Raw genomic sequence first — 26,995 nt, 5'->3', positions numbered from 1 at the left:
CTGTTTTATGTAATGTGAAGTTTGTTGTTTACTGGCAGCAGTACCACACAAAATCATAAATTACTGTAAATTACAAAATAAAAGGGCAAAAGGAGATTTCATTTTCTTGACCATTCAGAAATCTGATAGCACAGGGGAAGAAACAAATTCTGAATTATTGTGTAGGTCTTCAGGGTCGTGTACCTCCTCCCTGATTATACTAGTAAGAAGTGAACATGTCCTGGATGGTGAGAGTCTTCAGTAATGAATGTTGCCTTCTTAAGGCACTGCTTCTTGAAGATGTCTTTAATATGTGCCCATGATGGAGCTGGTTAAATCTACAACCCTTGCAGCCTTTGCCAATCCTGGGCATCGGAGGTTCCATACCAGGTTGTGTTGCAACCAGTCCAAGTATCTCTACTGTACGTCTATAGAAATTTGCAAAAACCCTTTTAAATTTGCAATAATCCTTTTAAAATCGCAATTCTTTGGAAAATAAATTGGCTCTGCATCATATTGATCTTTCCTCTTGCTAATCGCTAAGCTAGCTATAAATTTTATTGTTAAAAGAAAAATAAATGAAGACTGGATGCCTTGACAACACATTAAAACCATTTGTTATTTTCTTCAAACTCACTCGCGCTTCATTTGGTATCTTGGATCTACTGTTCAGGTATAAAACCATTTTATCTCATTATCAAGAAATTTGTTGCTTGGTATTTTGATTAAATTGGAGTGGAAAAATAAATGAGAAGTAAAGAAGGTAAGTTTCCAATTTTCCTGAGCAAGTTTACTGATGTAGCACATTACAGTCCATAATTAGAACATTAATATTTTGCATTTGGTGCATGCAGAGAATCAAAGTGTTATCATCTGGTACTACTAGCATGTATTTGACTGATCTTTGTTTAATATTATAACATACAAGTCTACGATGTATTTATTACAATCACTATAAATCAAAAGATGGTCCATGCTCTGCTACTTTTAAAGTGAGTAGCCTTATTATAAAATTTTGTCATAATCATACAAGTTACTTTAAAAAGTGGTTATCATTTTTCAATTACGGTTGTTCAAAGCAAATATTAGTAGTGTGAGCATTGTAATAAGTTTTAAAACACTAATACCTTGTTCAAGTTCATGTTAATGGTTTGTAATAGAACATGCATCCTCACCTTGCTGATAATTGAAATTAAGATTTGTCTGGATAGCTATGTATAGTTCATTTAAGTGGAGAATCAGAAACTTAGTAAGTTGCATTGATCAAATAATTACTGTGGGTGAGGTGGCAATGAAATGAGCTCAACCAGTCCAAAGTGTAATTCCAGTCTAGGTATTGACCAGAATTATTGCATTCCATCACCTCTATTGATAGCTGAGGGTTCTCGACCTGGAAATTACACAAACTTAGTATAAACGTGATATTCTGCAGATGCTAGAAATCCAGAACAACAATAAATACAAAATGTTGGAGAAACTCAGCAGATCAGGCAACATCTATGGAGAGGAATAAGAGGACGATGTTTTGGACCGAGACCCTACATCAGGACTTGGTATGTCATGCTAGAACGTAGCAAACAGCATTTAGATTCCTCTACAGGGTAATAATTGAGGTGTGTCAAAATAATTCCATCTGTAGTTTTTCTGACCTTAACCCACCCACCCCACTTCCTTCAGTTGGATTGACTGACATTTTCATGCTTTATCAATATGATGGAATAATTATTCAATAATTGGAGCCAATGTTTCCTTATTGCTATACATAAATGTGCAATGGTGATATTCATCTGTTAAGTACATATTTATATTATTATCCACCAAGTCCTTTACCTTTTTAAATCTTCACTAAGAAAAGTTGGTCAATCTGGTTGCATTAAATTAACTTTAGGTCAAAGCACCATCAAATTTTGTCACTGAAAAATTTGTTTTCTCCAAGACCGCATCTTTCTTGGAGTTACAATTTGACTGTTCACTCACTTGCTGATGGTTAGAGATCGGGGACCAATCCTGTCAGTTAAAGGCAACTGGTTTGTATATCAGCAAGATAATTGGCTAAACCAAAACTAGAAACCAGTAATCACTGTGGCATTCCCATCCTAGAAATACATTAAAGGAAATACAAGTAATGGACGAAGCCATTTTAATCAATAGGAATTTGTTTCTGGATCAGTCAAGTGGGTTTACTTTGCCATAATGGATGAAAAGAATAACATCAAGTCAGTGTGGCGTCAGCTGTTAGTTCAATATTTTTTTTTCAATTGATTAGCTATGCAGTTCAAGCAATTTTGACAGCTCCACCACCACCATTCCCATCCACCTCACCAACCATTCTTGCAAAAGTCTCTGGGCACAATGGTGTTACTATTATCCCCAACATATTAAGGTTCTTGTACTTGTATCTGGTGGTCCGTGCTGGAAACAAGCCATTAACTTTGTGTTGATGTTACCAGTTGTTGAATTAACAACTCCTATTGTCTTAATGGCAAACACATAATAGTGCACCAAAGTTTCTGATGTCAATAAAGGTAGGAAAAAGTGCAAACAGAAAGAAAACAACACAAATATAGCCTTTATAAAATTAATTGATGAATTATAACATTTTCTGAAGTTCCATTTTCTTTTATTCTTATCTAAACAACCTTGTATTTTTAACAGATCAAATATTTTAACCAGACAACTCATGTTGTGTATGAGCTGAATCTATCACGATTTGGGGAAGAGGAAAATTGGCATCATTATGCAGCAGGACACATGTGAGAGTGACTAAGCAAATGGAATGTTCTTTCCGTAGCACTGTTCAGAATAGTCAATGACCAGATGCATTGTTACCAGCAAACTATTCTTTGTCTGATAGCAACTAAGGTGTGCTTATATAAAGCCATTTGTGATCATTAGCAATCGTAGAATATCCACAACTTAGATTTTGGAGCCACTTCTTTGGGGACAGGGTTGGGGAAAATTGTGATTAGAAAAATGTGCATATGAATAAGAAGGCAATGGAAATTGTTTTCTGTAAATAATAACATACTTTAAAAATTATGTATGATTACTTTTAAGATTTAGGCACTCGTGCTGAGATCAAAGCAATGGATATTTTAATGACTTTGATTTCAGTCTAAAAGAAATGTTTTTTAAATTTACAGATGGCATTAAACTTAGAACTTAGAATAATGAAAAGTAAGATGTTTAGGGATTAACTTTAGCACAAAACAGACAGTCTTAAGTATATGAACTAGCATGTGGCAGGTGAAATTTAATGCAAGAAGTAAAACAACAGTCTATACGTTCAGAATGCAGACAAATCGGTATTGATGAAAAGGGTTGTGAAAGACCACTTTGAATTCAAAAGATAATATTTGAAGGCAATGCAGATTAAAACTATAACACTTCACTTGCTCAGTATTGATTTAATTTGAAATCACAAGCCTTATGTCCAATAAGATGTATTTCAGTTAAAGCAATGTCAAGTTTATTGTCATTTAACTATAATACATGTATATAACCATATACTGTATATATAATGAGACAACATTTCTTCGAACCAGGTGTACACATATCACTTGATAATTTATGAAAGTAAGGATAAAATCTACAAATGGATCACACATAATAATTAAACTGCATTAATATTAAATATCCTAAGGTACAGTACTGATTAACCAGTGACACTTTGAATACGATGCAGCAGGGAGTTCAGAAGCCTAATGTCCTGGGGGAGGAAACTTTCTCGTCCTGACCATCCTTGTTTTTAATGCATTATGATCTCCTGCTTGGTGGTAGAAAGTCAAAGAGGGTGCTGGGTGGTTGGGTAGATTCCTTAATAATACTTAATCGTGCTTAGCACTCCTGATAATTTCCCTGATGGGTGGTAGGGAGACCCGTGTGATTCTCTCGCTGTTCTCACAGTTCTTCTGGTCCGATGCTCAACTGCTCCCATACCAGATGGGGATGCAGCTTGTCAAGACGCTGTCAATGGTGCTGTAAAACACAGTTAAGATTGGGAGGGGTGGGGGTCCGTGCTTGCCTCTTCAGAATCTTCTTCAGAACTGGAGGCTCTGCTGTGCCTCTTTGTTCAGGGAGGTGATAATGAGGGTCCAGGTGACGTGAGCTCCCAGGAACTTAGTGCTTTTAACCCTCTCTATGGAGGAGCCTTGTATTTACAGAGGGCTGTGGTTTTCATTTTTTTGAAGTCCACTATTATTTCCTTGTGAAGGAGGGGTAATAATAACATGTGGAACAAACATACAAGAATGCATGAACAATGTGTCTTCGGTAAGAATGTGCAGAAATCATTAAAGAAAGCTATTAAAGTGTACATAAATGGAGCGTCAAGTATACAACCTAACAAGATAGAATGAACCTTTATTGAACATTGTTTTCACAACTCGAGTATTGAATTCAATCTTATCATCACATTTTGAGAATAATGCAAAAGTCTTGGAGATTTGCTGGAATGATTTTTAGGGATGAAGCACTTGGTTTAAATGGGATTTTCTCCTATGGGCAGGCAGTATTAAAAAAAATAACTCAGATATTCAATTTGTAAGTGGTCCATGCAGAATAAGACAGAATTTGTTCTCTGTTATTCTGCAAAGGTTAAAGACCAGGGAGAGACATTGAGCATTGTTTTACTTTTACATGGTACCTTTAAATATTTTCATATCTTTTAGCTAATTATTTCTGAAAATCCATACACTAGTGTGTTTTGTTTATTTGTAGATTTTGTCCTTCAAAAACATATCTTAAACAGCTTTTTATTTGAAACTTGTAGGCAAGAGAATGATTTTATTCGAGCTGTATAACCTCTATCCCTGGTTGTCAAAAATGGACAAGTTTATTTTGTAGTTATATAGAAAAAGGAGTAGTACTACTCAAGTAGTATCTCAAGCACGTTTTCCCATTTAGTATCATTTCTTAGCTATCCAATCTACTTTACCCTGTATCCTTTAGAACTTTGAACACTCTTTCTTTCTGTCCAGGTGCACTGCAGCCAATGGCATATTCACCATTGATGAGAGGCAGCTCCCAAGAGATGGAAAGTGGTTCACACTTTCCAGAGTCTCAGTGTGCTCCTTCACTGTTGGAGGGAAGTGTTGTTCAGAGGACCTTTAGGGGCAGATGTTCATTGTAAGGTGAATTCTTTCATATGTTTTACTGAATGAGTTGAAGATGTCTTGAGCACACAAATGCAGGTATTGGTGCCATATTGTGACTCAGTTGCTGAGGTTCATTTGCTCTTGGTTCTGAAGTGTAACTACTGTGGATTTTATGGCTTCTCATTAGTTCTGAAAATTAGCTCCGTGCCTGGGGGATGTTAATTGGCAGTGAAGTGCTACATTGGTGTCAAGATACATCAAGAAAATCGTTGGGGTACTTTGGTTGATTGAAGAAAAGTTGTTTGAAGATAATAATTTTAGACCTCTGTGTATAATAAATGTATAGTTTACCAAGCATCAGTAATCCCTGCATTTTTGTTTACTTCTGAGACCTGGACTGTCTTCAGCAGACATCTCAAGATACTGGCATGGTCAGATCAACACTATCTTTGCAAGATCCTCCAGATTCACGAGAAGAATACTTGAACTAAATATTAGTGATCTCTGCCAGGACACTTTGAGACCCTAGTTACACTCAACTGGCTATGTTAGCCAGACAACATTGCTGTATGCCTAACACCAGAGTCCTGAAAATCACATTATATTTCAAGCTCAGTTACAGGAAGAGATAGAGGAAAGATTCAAAAATGTACTTGAGGCCTCCCCTGAAAACTGTAACATCCAACATTACTAATTATCAGTAATGAGGTAAAAGCCCGAAGGCACACACTCAATTCTTTAGGAACAGCTTCTTCTCCTTGGCCATCAGGTTTCTTAGTGGTCAATATACCTGTGGACATTATTTCACTGTGTCACACAACAACTGATTTCATGACATCTACCAGTGATGTTAAACCTGATTCTCATCATTGCTCTCTTTTTGCATCACTTATTTTTAATATAACTTCCTTATAATTTATAGTATAAGTATTGCACTGTACTGCTGTCGCAAAACAATAAAATTCATGACATTAGTGATAATAAACTTGATTCTGATTATCAGTAACACCCACGATTGCAAATATGGAGGAGCAGTAGCACTTTGAGTCCCTGCCCTTCCTAATTGGGAGAAGGAGTGTATCACTTCATCTTCCTGCCCCATCTGTGGAAGAGCCCCCTACAGTTACCACATTGGTCTCATCAACTGCCTCAGAACCTGCAATACTGTGCATGCCCTTTTCTCACTGTTACCATCAGAAGCCTGAAGGTACACACTCAGCAATTAAGGAACAGCTTCTTCCCCTCTGCCATCGATTCCTAAATGGACATTGAAGCTTTCGGCACTACCTCACTTTTTTTTTAATATACAGTATTTCTGATTTTGCATATTTTTTAAAAAACCTATTCAATATACATAATTGATTTACTTGTTTTTTTTTCTCTCTGCTAGATTATGTATTGCATTGAATTGCTGCTGCTAACAAATTTCATGTCACATGCCGGTGATAATGAACCTGATTCTGACATTCATACTCACTGGAAATAGCAATTGCTCCTCATCTCCATCCTAAATATATTTCTCTGAATTGTTAGGCTCACTTACAACATTCTTGCCTCTATCTTATTTACCTCTTTTATAATTTTATATGATTCTATAAGATCACCTCACATTTTTCTGAATTCCAACAAGTGACTCAATCTCTCCTCATAGACTAACCCTCTCAACACTGGGTGAACGGCCTCCAAAGCCTCAAGTGAGAAGAACAGAACTGTGGTGCAGCCTCACTAGTACCCTGTACAGTTACAGCATGACTTCCATGCGCTTAAATTTAATCCCTCCCGCAATAAAGGTCAACCTTCTTGATAACCTGTTGCACCTACAAATCAACCTTTTGTAATACATGCACAAGCACTCCCAAATACTTCTGCATAACAGCATGCTGCAGTCTTTCACCATTTAAGTACTAATCTGATTTTCTATTTCTTCTTCCATTGTGGATTTACCAGTGTGGTACTCCATCTGCCAGGCCCTGCTTGTAAGGAGTTGGTACATTCTCACCGTGGCCTCCAGGCGCTCCGGTTTCCTTCCACAGTCCAAAGACGGACCGGTTGGGTAGCTTAATTGGTCATTGCAAATTGTCCTGTGATTATGCTAGGGTCAGATGGCGGGGCTGAAAGGCCGGTTCCGCGCTGTGACCAATGGACAAGGAGGTACAGGATGTCCAGGGCTTCCTTGCTAAGCGTGAGTGTGTTTGGGGTTTGGAGGGGTGGCGCCGGAGAGCAGCGGGCGTGTCAGTGGTGCCGAACATCCTGACACAATCACACAACTGTTCTCCGAGAGCACCGTCCCTCCCTACGCTCGCCGATTCCCGGCAGTTTGTCTTCCTCGGGTAGCTGAAGACCTTGGTCACATTTCTCTCTATATAAAGTTGATTGAAAGAAGCTGCCGGACCCCATTGACCTGTCTACTCAGTGTGCAGTGGAAGGTAGGCTGTTGCTTAACCACCAGAAAGGACATTTAACTTCAGTGACGGTTGCCAATTAAATGTTCGCAAGTTGTAATGTTAGCATTATAAAGTAACTGTAATTACAGCAGATATAATTCGGTGTTCTTTGATTTGCTTTCCACCTGCGTTGAAATTGAAACTGGGGTTTGTGAATACACGTTACAAAGCGCGTCGATTTATTTTAATGGAATAACATCGAACTTCGATTGAGCCTCTTGCGCACATCGGACCCAATTTGCCGAGTTGTTTCTCAAGTTGAAGATGTCTCTGAAGTTAATTCGAAGTTGTCTGGAGTGGCGCGCTGCTGCCAAACATTAAATTATGTCTTGGTTGAGGATACAAACTAGATCTGGGTTTTCCCCTGCCTCTCCACACATGGCAAAATTACTCATATATTCGTATAAACTTTAATTCGGTATAACTTGTTTTGTAATTACAGATTTCTTCATTATTATGCGGCGTTTAGTTAAGTAAACATAACCTTTTGATGAACCTTCCCGAGCCTTGATATTTTGTTTAGGGGTTTTAAAAAGTGGTATGCATTGAGCTGGAGACTTCGGTTGCTGTGGAGACCGGTCTTTCCATGGGTTTTATAATCAGTAAAGTGCCGCTTTGTTTAATGTGTTGTGCCCAGATAGTTTAACAGTTACTAGTAAGCTGCCATTCTACAAAATTCCTAAAAGAAAATACTGTATTTGCCTCTCAAACAACCTACAGATATTTTGCCTGAATGCTGCTCCTACCTCTATGAAAGGACAAATTGCCATTTCCAAAACATTTCCTTTGCAATAGCTTTTATTTATCTTCACAACTGACCACATGATTATCCCCTTTCAGCAGCGAGATAAGTCCCTAATCCTCCTGAAGAGTCTACTTTATAAAGTAAGTAATGTCTTGCCCTCTTTGTGAATGATTTTTGAGTAATTACCATTTCATCCTCTGCTCCACTGCAGTTTTTATTTAAATTCTGAGGCAACTTTAAAATAGTGGTCGCCAACCTGTCGATCGTGATCGACTGGTCAATTTCTGAGACTTTCCCAGTAGATCCCTGTGGTGAACTACATGTACCTGTCTGGACACGCCCCCCCCCCCACCCCGACTGCTCCTGTGGCTCCTCCCACAGACCCCGGTATAAAGGCGATTGGAGGCACTGCTCCTCCCTCAGTCTCCAGGATGTTGTGTGATGGTCTCTTGCTGTTGATGGTGCTCTCCTCCAGATAATAAAAGCCTTATCGCTTGCCACTCGTCTCCAAGAGTTATTGATGGTGCATCAATCCCAAAAAAAAGAAGAAAAATAAATACACAAATACTGTTGAGAGATTGTTTCCCGGTTGCAGGGTTTTAGTTCAGTTCTTTCTGCCCAGTGTGCATGTGTGTAGCTCCCCCGCCACGCACTACAGTGTACTTCAGTGGTCCCCAACCACCAGGCCATGAGGATATGATTTGTCGATATGAAACAATGTGAGTCAGCTGCACCTTTCCTCATTGCCTGTCACGATCACTGCTGAATACACGCAAGGTCATTACCCACGTGAAGCTACCAGTTGCCTAAATGCAGTGATACCCTCGCTCCAGGGATCACTGGTTGTCCTCGGGTAACCGGCCACCTCGTGTGGCCGGCGGGAAGTGCCGTTGGTACCAGCCTGGAGCGTAGGCAGATGGGCGCTGCCTCTAAACATGTTTAACACACCGAATGTTCATGGGGAACCCGCTGCTAAAATATTTGCAGACGACCTAATTTGGGCTCAGGGTTTCGTAAGTAGCAGAGCAGCTACCATGCCATGATTTACTGAAAGTCATCCCTCAAGACAAACTTTTGTCGGCTGATAGATCCTACAAGGGGGCGGACGTGCGTCCTCTTGCGCTCCTCGCTCGGTCGGTCATTCTCTCCGGACTGCGGCCCCAGTACGGGGGGGGGGGGGGGGGAACCTCCGGCCCTGACCTTGTCCTCTCACCCCACCCACGACCAGCCGCACCTGGCCAGGGCTTCTGGCAGTGGGTGGGCGGGAAGCTGGAGATTAGGCCCGGAGGCAGTCTAATGAGGCAATGAAACCCTCAAAACTGCTTCAGTACCCTGAGTCCAAGCAACCTGAACTTAAAGACAAACCTGTTGAGTTATCTCAGCGGAAAAAAACGTGAGCAAGCCGGACAGAAGCAAGTGCTGAGAGCCACGTAAACTAAATTGCGGAATAGGCCGGACATAAGGAATCCTTTTGAGTATCACTGTATTCCGGCCGTGCTTAACACCACCCCCTCCCCGGTCAGCCGGTCTGCAAGAATATTGTCAATATTAAACTGGTCTGCGGTGCAAAAAAAGGGGGTGACCCCTTTATACCATACATTATTTCTACTTCTGGGTTGCAGGGTTTCACTTCCGGTCTTTTCTGCACAGTGCACATGTGTGTGACTAACCAATTTAGGGTCGATCTTGCCTCTCACTAATGCTGAAGTAGGGGATCTTGGGCTTAAAAAGGTTGGTGACCACTACTTTAAAAGGTCAAAGTAGATCCTACAGACTTTTCCACAGATAGGACTGGTGGTAACTGATGGGATGGGTTCATGTTGTAGAGTTCCTTGTGTGTATTTATATTTAGTCTGGGATAGCTGTTGTATATTGGATGTCATGAATACAGAGTGAGGACTTGATCCATTAATAAGGAGGCCTGACATGACCAGAAGTGAGGTTCTGCTGCAAGAACATCTAGCTAATAGACCTACAGCTTAGTGGTTGTGTTGATGCTTGTAGAGCCTAATGATAGCTTTGTTATGGATTGCGTAATGTTTTAGCTGCATCCATTCAGGCTGGTGAAGCTTACTCCTGAACTATCCCATATTCCAGAGATCATCTGTCACTTGAATGTTGTCTCTTCACAAATTATTCCAGTTATGATGTCAGTGACTTTTCAAATTCCAGTAGAATGTTCTTTTAAAATATGTTAGTGATTTTGTTTTGTTATAACCATATAACAATTACAGCACGAAAACAGGCCATCTCAGCCTTTCTAGTCCGTGCCGAATGCTTACTCTCACCTAGTCCCACTGACCTGCACTCAGCCCATAACCCTCCATTCCTTTCCTGTCCATATACCTATCCAATTTTACTTTAAATGACAATACCGAACCTGCCTGTACCACATATAGCTTTGCAAGCTTTGGACAAAAAAAGCCCTGCTTATTATTTAGAAATGGTGTGGGTCAGCAGGCAGTTGTTAAGGCACTGAAACAGTTTGAACTGAGAGCAGAGTATCTTGACTGCCAGGGAATTAATTTCATGAGTGATTGATGAGGTGTGATTACTCAATGCTGTGTGGCTTGTGTATTTATGCAAGAGTTGCAAGTTAAGGAGGTTAGAAATGGAAATAGCAGTTTTATAGTTAAAGTCCCAGCATGACCCTTTGGTCATGCACTTTTTGGTAAAAGGAATAAAGGTGTAGATTATTTTCTAAATGGGGAGTAAATTCAGGAATCGGAGGTGTAGAGAGACTTGGTGGTCCCTGTGCAAAATTCTCTAAAGGTTAATTTGTAGTTTGAGTCGGTGGCAAGAAAAGTAAATGCAATGTTAGCATTCCCTTCAGGAAGACTAGAATATAGAAGCAAAGATGTAACGAAGAGACTTAATAAGGGATTAGTCAGACCGCATTTGGAGTATTGCGAGCAGTTTTGAGCTTCTTATCTTTAAAAAAAAACATGCTGGCATTGGAAAGGGTCCAGAGGAGAGTCACAATACTGAAATGCCTAGATAGAGGGGATGTTGAAAGGATGTTTCCAATATGGGTGAGTCTAGGACCAGAAGGAACAACCTCAAAATACATGTGTTTCTTTATAACAGTGATGAGGAGTAATTTCTTTACATGACAGTGAGTCTGTGGAATTCACAACTGTGGAGGCCACATCATTGGGTATATTTAACATGGATGTTCATGGGTTCTAGATTAGTAACGGTGTCAAAGATTATGGGGGAAGGCAGCAGAATGGAATTGAAAGGGATAATAAATCAGCCATGATCCAAAGGCAGAGCTGATTTGCTGGGCCAAATGGCCTATTGTCTTGTGGTCAGGTCTCTACCAAATGAAGAAACTATAAGAAAAGGATTACTGGTGAAAGTAGCCCGACTTTGGGACTACGTGTTAGATAAATGGGAAGTAAAAACGGCTGGTGTGACAGCTTGTCAAGAAAGACTGTGTGAAGATTCTTGGTATAGGCACTCTCCAAGGACCAGACTCTTTCCACTTAGTGTATTTCCTCTTTTTGTTTGTTCACATAATGCTCACCATTCTCTGGCAGTGGTTTCTTCTTGCTTCAAGCTAAGTCTAGTTCTTCTGCTACAAGGGCACCTGTTGGTGAGTGCCTTGTGATGTGCTTGGAGATGATGCCCTTGGTGATTCACTGGTGACTACACAGCAGGTAAGATGCAAGCGATGCTGCTGAGGTGAGTGAGTGCGGAGAATATGGAGTAAAGATTTCAGCTGCAAGTTGTATGAGAGTGTTTTGAGCAATCAGCCTGGTGGTGTGCACCTCTATCACAGAACAATGCCTGTTGTCATACTTTGGCTAAGCCTCTTGAACTTGTAGGGTCAAGGCGGCCATGCCTTGGGAATGAATCACCTGGCACCGGCCTGCTTGGTGACCTCTTCGCATTGCTGAAAGACACGTCCTGATGAGATTTCTGCCTTCTGATGGGGGAAAAAGCGTTCTCCTGTTTTTCAGCACCTGGACTGTATTACATCAGTCTGAATTACTTTCAGTCATTTTCTGAAATTCTGATTATAGGCCTGCCTTACTCCCCAATCTCTTAAAACTGGCATGTAGCCAGTTAATAGTATGGACGGCCTTAGCTGTGTGCCTGATTTATTTTCATGAATTTAACATGCCTTTGGAATGCAAAAACATCCAGTACCCTTCTGCGTGCCCAATTTTGAGAGCAATGAAGTACCAAGGCAGAGGTGCCTTCGTTTGGTGAATGCACGTAATTTATCAAACGATATACTCTAATGCTTGTACAAGAACCAGTTATATAAAAGAATGTTGGAACAACAGCACAAAGCCATCTTGAGAATGCCTTGTTCTTGAAATGCATTGCTGAGGTTAATGTTGTTGTGCTGATTCTGAGTAAAACCAGGTGTTTCCGCTGGGAAGGAAATGAGGGAGAATCAGAAGGAAACATTATCCTGGAGCGTTGACAATGGACATATTGGAAGGCAGTCTGCAACAAATAACACTCATTGCTATCTCCTACTTTGGCATGTACAACTCCTCTAAGCCTCTACATATGACAGAGTTACAAGTCAATTGATACTTTTATGCACTTTGCATTAATTATTTACCTAAGAGACAGTGGGCTTTTTAAATCTATATTCACTGTACACAACCACTACTACTTTTTCATCAGATTATTGCAGTTTGCCGAACACTTTCTCAGCTATCATATATAGGTTCACAGTGACACAATTTCCTTAGAATTTGATTTTCATAACTAAATGTCACATGAGTTAATGTAGAACCCCAATGAAAAAAAGTTTCTCTGGATGCTTATGGACTAAAGTGGATTCCAAAACCCCTGGTTGTGAAATAGAAGATGAGCTTTCAGCTCTGTTGGGATGCAAATATCATGCAACAGAAAAATGGAAACAAATCAGTTTGAAAACAATGCAAGAAAATAAAACCGTGAAAGAAATTATCAAGAATGAGGTAAAATTGCTGGTCTCCGTGTGGCATTTGGTTATGATCTTATTCTAATTCCAGGTAGCCTTACGGTTGTTCTCTATTAATGTAAATTTTTAAAAGTATATTACAATTTAGTAGCCAAATGATACCTGTCACTGATGTGATTATGCAGGTACTTGCCTTAAAAATATCAGGAAGATGTCGGTAATATATATCTTCCTTTCCACAACATGTGAATAAATGCATGAGATCTAAGGACACTTATTTGTCTCCTGCTGATGTCTATTTTCCCAGGCATCTTTCTACATTTTCTGAGAATATGTACAATGGGGTAGCTAGTGGTGAAATGTGTCTGTGCTTTCACTCTGCTGCCAAATTTTGGCTTTCAATTGTACTTTCTGTGGCAGAAGTCTGTGGTGGCTCAGATCAGAGGTGGGCAGCAAAGTTCCCAGGATATAGATCTAATATTATCTAATAATATTATAATATTATCTAATATTATGCAGCATGGAAAAAGACTCTTGGGCTCAACTCATGCATGCTAATCAAGTTGTCTATCGGAGCTAGTCTTGACTGTTTTTGTCTCATATCCCTAAACCTTTTCTGTCTATGTTCTTGTCTAAATATTTTTTAAACATTCCAATTGTACATGTTTTTACGGCTTCCTGTGGAAACTCATTTCATTTACCCACCACCCTCTACTGCAAAAGTTTTTAAAGAGATCTGACAGGAAACTTTTCCCATTCCACCCTAAATCTATGTCTTATAGTTCAAGACTCGCCTACCCTGGGAAAAGAGTGCAGCTATCTACTTTGTCTAGATTTTATACATATCAATAAGGTTATCCCTCAGCCTCCTACAGTCCAGGAAACAAATATCCAGTCTGTCTCCTTGTAACCAAGTAATACCTTCATGAATCTTTATGTATTTAAATGCACGAGGGCTATTAGGTTGTGTTAACTTTGCCCAGCAATTGCATCTCTGGTTGGTTCCTCACGGATCTCAGACATCATCAAATACATGCGCCATTAAATCACACCTAAGTATTTGTTAACTGTTAAGGTCTTCATCCATCAAAGTACAGCTTCTTAACAAAAACATTAGTCTGGTTCCCAAGGAAGTGACATTCTTTCACCCACCTGAGAATTGAAGACAGACCTAAGAGTTGACTGCTAGCAAGAAAAGATATCCCACTTCAGAAATCCCTAATGATGTGTAATGAAATGCAAGAACACGCAGCAAAATAATACAGATGACATCCAGATGTAGGATGGGATTAGTCTGGCCAAAATGTGATTTGGGTAACTATACAAACAGTAATCATTAGTTTGAAACGTGTCTAAATTATAGAGGCCATTCTCTGCTGTTAATTATGGTCAACATTTTTTATTAAGCTTTTTTTTTAAAAGAAACATGAATTCTTTCTATTAATCTCAATTTAGGTTTACAATTTCATGTATTTCCAACACTAAGACAGCCTGAGCTTAGGACAGTGTACTGGCCTTTTGAGTATCTGTGTTGCTTTTGTGGATAAGATCTGTCTGCATTTAAGGTATTAAAGAAAAATATTGTATACAAAAATCCATTTGAAATGAGGCTATTTTGTACTCTTGAGCACTGTTCCCTCTAAGCTGCATGGGTGAGCGGCCGTGTAGTAACTGAAACTCTCTCGCGCTCATAGCCTTTGTTGTCACGCAGATAGAATTTTCTTTTGTATATGAAATATCGCAGCAACACTGTGATTTCAAATTGTTGTTTCTGAGAAACTTAAGACTGGTTTAATTAAGATGTTCACCGACATGTTGAACTCTGTGCTTAGAAATCAAGAATTTGAAGAACTGTCAGTTCTAGTTGCATCATTGAAACATTTCAAGCTTCTAGTGCAGACTCTGAAAGTAGATTCAGTCTTATGAATTCAGTCAAATAAAAATCCAGATACAGATTAGAAGTGGACCATTTGGATGATCTAATGAGGATTAAGACATTCCTTCATCTGTATGAGAAATTAATCTGAACTGTGTCAATAGATAATGGGTTTGTAATAAAGACAGGCGAGGAAAAATTTTCAAAATGTGGAAGATTTTCTTTGTATTTCATTATACCCTTCAACTAATAAGTAAAATCAAAACTGATTTTTCAGTTTACTTTCTAAATATTCATAGTATGTATATTACAAACAAAAATTAAAGTGACTCCCAGTTTTCAGTCTGTTTTTTTTCATTCCTGCTTAGAGCAATGGTTGGTCTGCACAGTTGTAACAGGGGGAACATTGCTCTTAAGTTCCCACTGCCTTGAATTTCACAGAAAATGAGCAGGTTGAATGTGGTTGGAATGAGGAATTTCATTTTTGGCTTTAACATAGAAAAGCAATAATAAAGTATTAAGTGCCTGTAAACCTATACCTTTCTTGCATGGATTATGTGCATCTCCAGCTGCCTAACAATGAGCTGGAATTGCTTCTATACTAAAAACAATTTCAGGCTATCTTAACACTGATGAAATTCTAAGGGTATTCTGTGCATGTTTGATGAAAGTCCAATGTTTTCAAGCATCTGACACTTTCAGGTTTATCACTCTGCAGAATACTGGACATGTGCTAATGTTATTGATGTAACCTCAATGACTACACTTTCAAAAAGCTGAAGTACTTGATATTTTTGGATTTCAAGACACTGCAAGGGGTACTATAAAAGTGCAAGTTCCTTTTTAAAGAATCATTTTGAATAGCACTGTCTGTAAGATCTCATAAGCTGAAAGACCTAGTGCTGCTCGTTTGCTTTGGAAGTGAACAGACTGCATTCCTCTGCATCTGAGGATGTTTAGTCTTTAGTTTTTCTTTTTTTTCTCAGTCTGCAGTGCTGATTTTCTGAATGTTAAGCTTTCGTACCTCCAGTATAATGTGTTAGAAATAATCTTGCCAGTTGATCAACTTGTAGTTTCACTGGAATGATAACATTTTTCATGTTCAGTTATACCTGAAGTAGTGTCATATTTATGTGTCCAATTTTAATGAATGTTAAGACGCCTAAAATACTGGAAACATTATGCTTTATCATTTTGTGTGTGTGTGTGTTGATCCTTTCCACACCTTGTGGCACATCGGGTGGCAACCTTTGCCATTTCTTTTGCTCTTGCCTATTGCTAGCTCGACGCTCAGCCCAACATGGATGGAAAGCGTGCAAACAGTCGGCCACATTCGAACCCAGGACCACATGCCTCAAATTCTGGTGCTGATGTCACTACACCACCGGCTGGCTTTTTTTTTAGTATAATTGTGGCCTGTGGAATGTGTCATTTTTGTACTACGAGCTAACGTTTTGCACCTGTAAGTGTGACTGTGCGAGCATGGTCTTTTATATCCTCAGCGATTTCCAGTATTTGGCCATCGGGAACTCTGTACCTTCTCAAGCAAGCTAGCATATCTCCAGCTTACTACCTGCTTGTTCCTTTTTTTTTTCATGCTGCTTTCCTCTTTTTAGAATGCATGAGCTACCCATGCTGGTAAATCCAATGACCAAAATAGGAAATGGTAAAGCCAAACAATTACCTGCTAGTGACAAACAATCCATGAAGCTGAACGGGAATGTTCACTTCATTTTCTTTTCTGTGTAAGTTTTCCAACAGTGAGTGTTTCTGTTTCTGTTTTCTGGAAGTGTTGTGCAGCTTCTCCACAATGCTGATTGCTTGGCGTCATTCAGGAAAATGTATCTGTATGATCTTCCAGGCAGGAAGCTGATTCCTACCCTGTTTTTATAACGATAGACTTCCTTCCATTCAAAGTAACTCTTGCTTAAAGTATCATTTTATTGTTTTTAATTGAGATGTTACTACAGCAAAAATAACAAAATTTAATGTTTTTTTAACTGAAATTTCAGGGCTTTTTACCCCAGAATAACCAGTTTGTCCTCCAATATTTCAGTAACAATGTAGACTGTCACACAAGACTTGATTTCAAACATATTTTGCTCCAGTTGACACACTAAAATTCTGCTGGTATTTGAGTCACTATGGGTGTCTGTTGTACAGTGTATTGAAGAATGGCGAATTGGATATGGAGAGCTGTGCTCTTGGTCTAATTGGGGCCAATTAGAAGAAATAATATGAACTTCAAAAGTACGTTTTATTTTTACTTGGTCAGTGGACATGGGAGTCACTGTTCACCCAACTGGTATTTATTGATCACCCTGACTGCATCCAGAACTTAGTAGTTTGTCATTTGAGGACGGTTAAGTGCCACAAACATTGAAGGGTATGGAGTTGCATGAAGGCCAGACTAGGCAGGAACAACTGTTTTCCCGAGATAATTGGTGATGAACTTCATGCTCACCATGAGCAATATGTAGGCTTTTATTGCTTTGAATTCTCTTGCATCTCCTTTAATACAATTCATCAATTGGCTTGCATCGTGTGACATGAGAATTAGATAGGGGCAAGCCAGGGAAACTTGTCTTTCATTGATAAAGTGTTCATCTAAATTAGAACCCATTTTCAAAATAGACACGAAAGATAACAGCAGGCGGTATTTGTCTCAAAATCATTCAGGATACAGTAGTTCTTTTTATAGTCAAAGTTTAAATTATGTCCAAAGTATTGAGAGGTCCATAGTATGAAGACAGTTTGAGTATATGAGCAAACAGTATTATGTGGAGTGGTTTGTGTCACTGTTCCTAAATCGCTGTCAGAAAGCCAATTCTGGTGTCAGAGATGCTTTGTGTTGTTTCCATCTAAATCTGGGTTTTGTGTGTTGCCTAGGTAGTGGGGTTAAAGCACTTAAAGGGCAGGATATTTATACTTGACGCCAAAAGTAGAGGTCAATTATTAATCCTTTGTTTGCATTCTGTCAACAGAAGGATAATGACAAGAGATTGATAAATTTTGATGAATAAACTCTTCTCGGGCTTCCAGCTAGGTACAAGTATCGATTTAACCAAGATTTTGAAGACGTTCTGCCGTCTTCATCAAGGATTATGACTGGGCATGTTTTTATCTCTTCTCTTCCCTCTCCTTCTCCCCACACCTCCCACTGGTGTGGTATCCCTCCTGACTGGTTAGTCCTCATCCAGTCAGGTTTCCACTCCCACCTTGCTTACAATCGAATTCTAGTTCTTAATTAGAGTGAGACCTTTGTCTTTGTTAAAATTCTTTTCTTCCAGTCACAAAAGCTATTGGTGTGGCACAGTAGTATTGTGCTGTCAAAGTCAATCGCATGGCCATTGCAAGTGCAATGTTCTGCTTCTGCCGATTTCTCCAGGTAACCCAAATGGCTACGTCTCTTGTGCTACTTGATGGGGGTTTCCAACATGGTCAATAAATGCTGCTGCTTATTCATAGAGAATCCTGTGAGGGTCTCACTCTAAGTAAGAACCAGAATTTGGTTGTAAACAAGGTAGAACAGCACGTCCAATGAGAACTAACCAATCAGGAGGGATGGGTGACAGGGGTATGAATACCACCAAGACTAGATGTGCCCAAGCATCATTCCTGATGAAGATGGTAGAGTTTGTCATTGAACCGTCAGTTAAAATAGATACTTGTACCCAGCTGGTAGCCAAGAAGAGCTTATTCGTCATATATGCGGGGAAAACACTAGATCCTTTTTCATGATAAATTTTACTTTATCAACGGCCTGCGCTTTTGGTATAAATAGATGTACTAAGAAAATATCTGATACCTGACTTTTTCCGGTAGGTGTTGGGCATTGACCATCTGATTTGTGTGGATCCAAAGTAAATGGACCCATGAAAAATCAACTATTAACATTTCAGGGTGATGGTGGTATCTATACTGTATGATGCACTCTCCTGCTCTTAATTAAGTCACCATGACCCTAGTAAATAACTACTCCAGTAATTTGGAATGGATGACTGAGTAAATAAAACATGACCCCCTTTAACATTCTGTTTTTAGTGACTAATTGTTAACGTGATCACAATGTCCAATAGGCATGTTTTGTGCATTGTATTTGGTTTCAAAACTGAAGCCATGGTCAGAGTCTAAATGATGTGGAGCTACTGGTGTTTCAGATGTACCCAGAGTTTCATTCAATTCTGAAAGTTTGGGTATTCGGTTTCCTCTGATGTTTTCGTAAACGGATATTGCAGAATTAAAACTAATTTATTAAAAGTGCATGTCATGTACATAAGTCTGTTGGTATTATCAGGATTATTCTCATGTTCCTTGTGCCCTGGCATTCAGACCACTGCAGTGCTGGAGCAGTCTGTTAGTTGCTATGGCTGAACTGTAGCATAGTGGCTAATGCAACACTACTGCAACTTGGAGTGTCGGAGTTGGGAGTTCAATCCCAGTGTCCTCTAATTAGTTTATATGTTCTCCTGGTGGAATGTGTGGCTTTTTTCTCCAGATGTTCCTGTTTCCTCCCACAGTCCAAAGGCACAAAGGTTGGTAGGTTAATTGGTCATTGCAAGTTGTCCTGTAGTGAGGTTAGGGTTAAATCATGGGTAGCTGGTGGTACGGCTCATAGGGGCAGAATGACCTAGTCCGTGTTATATCTCTAAATAAAATAAAAAATGGTTCACCAGAATGTTGCCTGCTGCTATTATAAGAAGAGTGTGGATAAGATTTCTTATCTTTGTTAGAGCAGAGGAGGCTGAGATGAGGACATGACAGTTTTATACATGACTGGATAGGGTAGGCAGTTACCCCACAGAGGAAGTACTAAAAGTACAGAGCATAGCTTTAGGTTAAGGAGAGAGAGGTTTAGAGAGAATCTGAGGAAGAATTGACTTTAACCAGATAAGGGATCGACTCTGTAACACGTTGCCAAGGGTCTGGTGGAGAGAAATACTCTCTCAACATTTAATTAGTATTTGGATAGGTGCTTGCATCATTAGTAAATTGTATTAGTAAAGATGGGTACCTGGTGGTTGGGATGACCATGGTGGTCGAGAGAGCTTGTTTCTGTGCTGTATGGCTCTGACTTTATAGTTTTAAAAGCTTCACAAAAATATACATTTTGTGTACAAGTTAGATGAAGCCATACATCGCAAAATGTTTTGTAGTTCAATAATTATTCAAAAAGATTTATTTTTCTTTCATTGTCAGTGCTGTTCATTTAAAATTTAGGTTCTGTTCCATTTAGAACCTATACTCCTCCGTTCTCAATTTTCACTTTTTCTTTTATGTCTTTGTGGAATCTAAATCAAGTCTTATTTCACTTGTATTGCCTCAGTGATGGAATTTTGGAAAATTACAGTAATTAAGTAGTTTACTTGGACTGTTTAGTTTGGGCAGCTTTCAGAGAATCCCAAAGCCTTGCATTGTCCCCTTGCCTTCAAAATGTTTGTTTGTTCTTCCCTATGCAAGTTATTCCGTTCTTTGATTAATCCCACACAAATTTTTAAATGACTTCAAGTTGATGATTATCATTGAGGAAATGGTCCTTCCCTTTGTACGTGACTAAAATCTTGCATTATTATTTTTCTTTAAATATGTTGTTTTCTTTCAGCTTTTGGTTCCCTTGCTACAGCTATTGATAAATTCAAATAATTCTCTGATGAATCTCCATTCTCATCTCCACTATCACATATAAAGGAAACTAATTATCTTGACAATGTTTACACTGATGTTAGCATCTCCCAACCTCCAAGTGTGGTCTTACCAATTGGGTCTCCTTTCATTTGATATATACTCGGTGGGGGGGGGGGGGGGGGTGGAATATTTTCCACATCCACATACCTTTAGCATTCACATTTAACCCTTCTTGTCTTCCTTTTCAACTGGTCCAAATGCTTTCAAGATCAAAGAATCATTTATTTATCACACATACATCAAAATGTACAGTGACATGCATTGTTTGTGTTAACAAGCAAGGATATGATGGGGACAGCCCACCTGAGTAGCCACACATTCTGGTGCCAACACAGCATGATCACCCTGCTTGGCAGAACAACACAATAAACAAACAAGCCTGGTTCCTCCCTCCCACCCACATGTGTACACAGTCCTCCAACCCCAGGACAAGCTTCAACTTCCTCAGCAGATTCACAAAGATTTTGAGCCTCGACGTCCAGACTTCCAATTGACCTTCACATTTCAGAAACTAGGCCTCTAACTCTGGACTCCCCAGGAATGAGACTCCAAACGCTAGGCCTCAAATTCTGGTCTCACTGTTTCATGTACCTAGAGGGTCACCTGGTCTTGTTCTTCTTACCACCAGCCGTCATCTGTGCTGGTCTGCCAGTCTAACATCTAACCACGGATGTTCCACGTCCATATTGTTGACCTTCAAACACGAAGTGAAGCTTTGACACCAGCCTGAGCTCCAATTCCCCCACATCCCTTTCTCTAAACCCTAACCTGTCTCCCAATACCCCTCTCTATCCCCAAAATCATCCCGACAAACCTATTTAAAAAAAACACACACAAAATCTGAGCTGTGACCTTGACGGAGACAGCAGCTTGGGCACCATCTTGATTGGAAGACTTATTTGTTGATTTCCATCAATGAAATCTACAAATTTTTCCAACACATTTGGTCCTTGTTTCACTCTATTGATTCATGTGTCACTCTCCCATAAAGTCATTTCCATTTTCATTTAAGGGTGAATCCAGTTTGTCCTCCAAGCCCATTCTTTTGAAGATTTCCCCCTTTTCATCCTTAATTTCTAATTGTTGTAGACTAATTAATATGAATCAACTTTCTTGTTCTCTCCCCCCACCCCGCTCTACCTGATGCACTTGAGCTTCCTTATTTTTGAAACTTCATCATCTGTTTCCATTTCTTTACTGAGCTTGACTTTGTAACCAGTTTTATTTTCTACTGTATTCAATCTATATCAAACTGAGGTTTCAGTTCCACTTCTGCTTGGCCTCAGTTCAGTTCCCACCTGTAAGAAGTTTGTATGTTCTCCCAGTGACCACGTGGGTTTTCTCCAAGTGCTCTGGTTTCCTCCCACATTCCAAGATGGGTAGATTAATTGGTCGTTGTAAATTATCCCGTGGTTCGACCAGGATTAAATCAGGGGAATTGCTGGACAGCGTTACTCAAAGGGGCAAAAGGGCCTATTCTGTGCTTTATCACAATTAATATTAACAAATTAGCACCACTGTTAGTTTGGGAGCTTAGTTTTCAGGGAAATGGGTTCAGCATTACCACAGGAGGAGGAATGGGCGTGTGAAAATAACTTGGTGAAAATGTTGAGCTAGTTAAATTAGCACCAATGAAATTAAAATACTGTGAATGCTTGTATGTCAATCGGTAGGTTTGGTAAGTATCTCTGTAACATGAGAAAATGTATCAGCCATGATGAAATGGTGGAGCAGACTTGATGGGGCAAATGACCTAATTCTGTTCCTATATCTTGCGCACATTTTATATGGCGGAGGAAAAAAATGTGATTGATCCTTGATAGGAAATTCTGCAGTTTGGTAAACCTAGTTTACTTTGTATTGGTAGATTTTCTCCTTGATTATTGTACACAATGTAAAACTTGGTGCATAGTTCCTTGTATATTCTGTAGGTTAGCCCAGTAATAGAGCAAATTTGTCAAAGCTGATACCACAGTTAGAGTAGATTAATTTCATGCAGTGAAGTGATTCACCTTTCTCCCAGAGTTGTACATATTTCATTCATTTTGGTTTTGTAATGACAGTGAGGCCTCTGTCGGTCAGGGTCGACCATGGACATTGTGTCCAAGCTGTCTAGGTACACAAGCCTGAGTGGTACAATATGGAGAACAAGCTGCTACCAATGTAACAAGTGTTAGAGCAATTTTTGGGGTTAGCACATGTAGCAAATAACGTTAACTGACTTTAGCCTCTAGTCTTCTGATACAAATATAAATTGTGGATTAAGTCTCAAATGCTCCTCTGAACAATGGGCTGCCAAGAACAGTGAACCAAGCTAGTTGGATGAATTGACAATGCTGATTTAAATTTGTTACTTGTGTGTATTTGGGTGTCTGTAATGGGTGTAAACAGGGATCTGTGATGGTGGGAAGATCCAGGCATTTGAAACGGTTACATGTAAATGTGGAATTGTCCTTTGAACCTTAACCTGAATTGTCCTTTGACCTTTAACATAAAATATCATGTAGTGTTGTGCCAGGCAGACCCTTTCCTCCAAAAGGGTCTCAATCTGATGCCTACTGTAACTCATTTTGTTGAGTAAAGAAACTGCTTCATACCTACCAGAACTTCTCTCTGACTTCACTCACACAACAACACCAAGCTCCCGCTCTCCATGCCAATGATGAACCCAAAGGAACACAGAGACCACTACATTTTGGCACCAGGAATTGCCACTCAGTGTTGAACTCAACGTCGGACTGTCTTAGGGACTCCAGCTCTGGATTTTTCTCTCAGGGTTTACTCCTGAAGCCGTCCCTGTGAGTGGGTATAGCTAAAAGACAGTGAAGGTCTGGGATCAGAGTTTTCCTTCTCCTCCTTGATGAGCTGCCAACCACGGCTGATGAGTCCCATCTGCCCAAAGAGATTGGAATTTAAGGCCTTTGCCTCTGTAAGTAGAAATGGTTCCACCAGGCTTCGTAGCTAAGCCACACGTGAAGGCCAGGAGCTGGACTAGGTTGTCAGAGGCTATTTGAGATGTACGCCATTGGGTAGTGGCAGCTTATCCCCATTACCACTCCAGCTATAACAACCCTTAGGAGCCTTTGTAATAACTATTGGCATAAATTGCACGGACTTAGTTGAACCTCACTGCAGAAATGTTGTTGGATATACAGTGAAACTCCTGTGATAGACTATAACTCAGATACCCACTGGTCCCTTCCCTTTTTGTTTCCAGGAAGCCATGTTCAGGTTATTACTGTGCCTAATGCTGTGTGAGCAACAACTAAGCCCACAGTAAGTGGTTGTCCTCCCACTGACCCTGCATATTCTAGTGGGGTCAGGGCTGGAAGAACTGGGGATGCTGCCAACCTAAGTCCTGGGACCACATTCACCCCCCCCCCCCCAGCAATTCCAGAGGGCTTATTTTTAATCCATTTACAAACAAACTTGAAGGAAGGAAATAACTGCCAAAATAATTCAGCAATGTAATCAATGTGTTCCAAGGTTCCTCACTGGGGTTAATTAAAACTTGGTTTATGATTGTTTGGCGGTAGCTTATTAACACTACAGATAAGTGTTTGTTTCAATCATACATATTAATCTATGATATGTGACATGCAGAACAGCTTTAATTGCATGGATAGATTGAGCCATTAAATTCAGTTTGGAAATTCTATATTAAAGCAATCTATTCATTAATATCCTATTCAGCAAAATGAACTCTGGATATCCTGAAGCCACAAACCTCCCAGTACAAACTCAGTACCAATTAAAATCACAATGCAAGTAAACTAAACACTGAACCCCCTTCTAACTGTATTCTTTATTACTTACTTTCAGATCTGTTGAATACTCTGAACTTGTCTTATATTTTTGGAAACTAAATACCATTTCACATAAAACTTTTACAAGAGTCTGGAGATCCCACCTAGAGTGTTGTAAACAGGAGACTGTGCAGACGGTGGAAATCTTGGAGCAACACGTGCAAAATGCTGGAGGAACCCAGCATGTCAGATAGCGTCTGTGGAGGGGAATAAACAGTCAACGTTTCAGACTGGGACCCTTCACTGGGACTCAAGATAAAGGCTCTCAGCCCAAAACATTGACTACTTAAAATCACTGTCAATAAAGAGATAGTGATGAGCAAACTAGAGGGCCTGAAGGTAGATAAATCCTCTGGTCCTGATGGGATGCATCCCAGGGTGCTGAGGGAATTGACAGAGGTTATAGTAGGCACATTGGTAATTATTTATCATAATTCTCTAGACTCTGGGCAGGTCCCAGCGAATTGGAAGACAGCAAATGTCACGCCACTTTTTAAAAGAATGTAGGCAAAAGGTGGGCAACTATAGGCCAGTTAGCTTAACATCTGTAGTTGGGAAAATGCTTGAAGCTGTCATTGAGGAAGAAATAGCAAAACATTTAGAAAGGAGTGGTTCCATTAGACAGACACAGCATGGATTCAGAAAGGGCAGGTCCTGTTTGACAAACTCACTGGAGTTTTTTTGAGGACATAATGAATGCAGTGGATAGAAGGGTCCAAGCATTCGATAAGGTGCCACACAAGGGACTTATATATAAGATACGGATGCATGGAGTCAGAGGAAGTGTATTGGCATGGATAGTGGATGGGTTAACCATAGAAGGCAGAGAGTTGGTATAAATGGGTGTTTCTCCGGTTGGCAGTCAGTGGTGAGTGGGGTGCCGCAGGAGTCGGTGCTGGGCCCGCAGCTGTTTACCATTTACATTGATGATTTGGAAGAGGGGACTGAGTGTAGCGTAGCAAAATTTGCTGATGACACTAAACTGAGTGGAAAAGCAAATTGGACAGAGGATGTGGAGAGTCTACAGAAGGATATAGATAGGTTAAGTGAGTGGGCCAAGGTCTGGCAGATAGAATACAACGTTGGTAAATGTGAGATCATCCACCTTGGAAGGAATAATAGAAGAGCAGATTATTATTTAAATGGTGAAAGATTGCAGCATGCTGTTGTGCAGAGGGACTTTGGAGTGCTTGTTCATGAATTGCAAAAAATTGGCTTGCAGGTGCAACAGGCTATTAAGGAGGCAAACAGAATGTTGGCGTTCATTGCTAGAGGGATTGAATTCAAGAGCAGGGAGGTCATGCTGCAACTAAACAGGGTACTGGTGAGGCTGCACCTGGAGTACTGTGTGCAGTTCTGGTCTCCATACTTGAGGAAAGGATATACTAGCTTTGGAGGCAGTGCAGAGGAGGTTCACCAGGTTGATTCCAGAGATGAAGGGGTTAACCTGTGAGGAGAGGTTGAGTCACCTGGGTCTATACTCTTTGGAATTCAGAAAAATGAGAGGGGATCTTATAGAAACATACAAAATTTTGAAAGGGCTAGATAAGATAGAAGTAGGAAAGTTGTTTCCATTAGTAGGTGAGACTAGAGCTAGGGGACATTGCCTCAAGATTCAGGGGAGAAGATTTAGGATGGAGATGAGGAGAAACTGTTTTCCCCGGAGAATGGTGAATCTGTGGAATTCTCTGCTCAGGGAAGCAGTTGAGGCTTCTTCACTAAATATATTTAAGATAGATTTTTACATAATAGGGGAATTAAGGGTTATGGGGAAAAGGCAGGTGGATTGAGCTGAGTTTATGGATAGATCGTCCATGATCTTATTGAATGGTGGGGCAGGCTCGATGGGCCAGTTGGCATACTCCTGCTCCTATTTCTAATGTTATTTTCTTATTCCCCTTCTTTTATGCTGCCTGATTTGATGATTGCCTCCATTTTGTGTGTGTGTGTGTGTGTTGCTCTGGAGTATACTATGGTCAATTCTGGTCACCTTGCCGTAAGAAGCATGGCAGTAAGATGGGAAGGGTGCAAAAACAGATCCTCAAGGATGGAGGGCTTATGTTATAGGGAGAGATTAGAAGGCTGAGGACTTCCCCCCCCCCCAGGGTGCCAAAGACTGGAAGGTAATCGGAGGTATTTAAAATAGTGAGGGACATAAATAAGGTGAATGATGTCTTTTTCCAGTGTAGGGGGATCTAAAGCTCAAAGCCAGAGCTTTAAGGGGAGAGGGAAAAGATTCAATGTATCTGAAAGGCAAATTTTCCACACAGGATGGTAAGTAAATGGTATGAGCTGCCAAAGCAATTGGAGGTAAATGGATAGCAAAGATTTTGAAGGATATTGGCCGAAAGCAGGCATTCGAGATGAGGTCAGTTAGGTAAAGGTTCAGCATGGACAAGTTGGGCCAGAGGGCCTGGCTCTGTGCCATAGAACGCCATGTTGTCAAGAATCAAGT

General features: G+C 40.0%; 2 protein-coding genes and 1 long non-coding RNA gene across 7 annotated transcripts in view; 2 read left to right on the top strand and 1 right to left on the bottom strand.

The window, feature by feature from the left end:
• LOC132406793 (inactive serine/threonine-protein kinase VRK3-like) overlaps positions 1 to 26,995 on the top strand; it is a 130,405-nt gene that overhangs the window by 48,811 nt on the left and 54,599 nt on the right. The window contains exon 16 of one of the 5 annotated variants that reach the window (XM_059992779.1): positions 4,959 to 5,450. The exons of 3 other annotated variants lie outside the window; for them this stretch is intronic. In XM_059992779.1, coding sequence (XP_059848762.1) covers positions 4,959 to 5,091 — 133 coding nt within the window. In that variant the 3' untranslated portion in view covers positions 5,092 to 5,450. Of the gene's footprint in view, positions 1 to 2,634; positions 5,451 to 26,995 lie in introns of those variants that run through there. One more of the 5 variants, XM_059992782.1, reaches the window with a different exon arrangement.
• Positions 1 to 26,995, bottom strand: part of LOC132406795 (uncharacterized) — a 72,082-nt gene that overhangs the window by 18,997 nt on the left and 26,090 nt on the right. The gene's annotated exons all lie outside the window — the stretch shown is intronic.
• ripor1 (RHO family interacting cell polarization regulator 1) overlaps positions 7,364 to 26,995 on the top strand; it is a 282,610-nt gene continuing 262,978 nt past the window's right edge. Inside the window, exon 1 of the mRNA XM_059992774.1 lies at positions 7,364 to 7,501. The gene's annotated coding sequence lies outside the window, so the exon portion shown is untranslated. The remainder of the gene's footprint in view (positions 7,502 to 26,995) is intronic.

Source organism: Hypanus sabinus, chromosome 17 (assembly GCF_030144855.1).
Source record: "Hypanus sabinus isolate sHypSab1 chromosome 17, sHypSab1.hap1, whole genome shotgun sequence".
In the NCBI taxonomy this organism is placed as follows: domain Eukaryota; kingdom Metazoa; phylum Chordata; class Chondrichthyes; order Myliobatiformes; family Dasyatidae; genus Hypanus; species Hypanus sabinus.
Note: the sequence above shows the minus strand (reverse complement) of the source record. Positions and strands in the feature narration are given on the sequence as shown.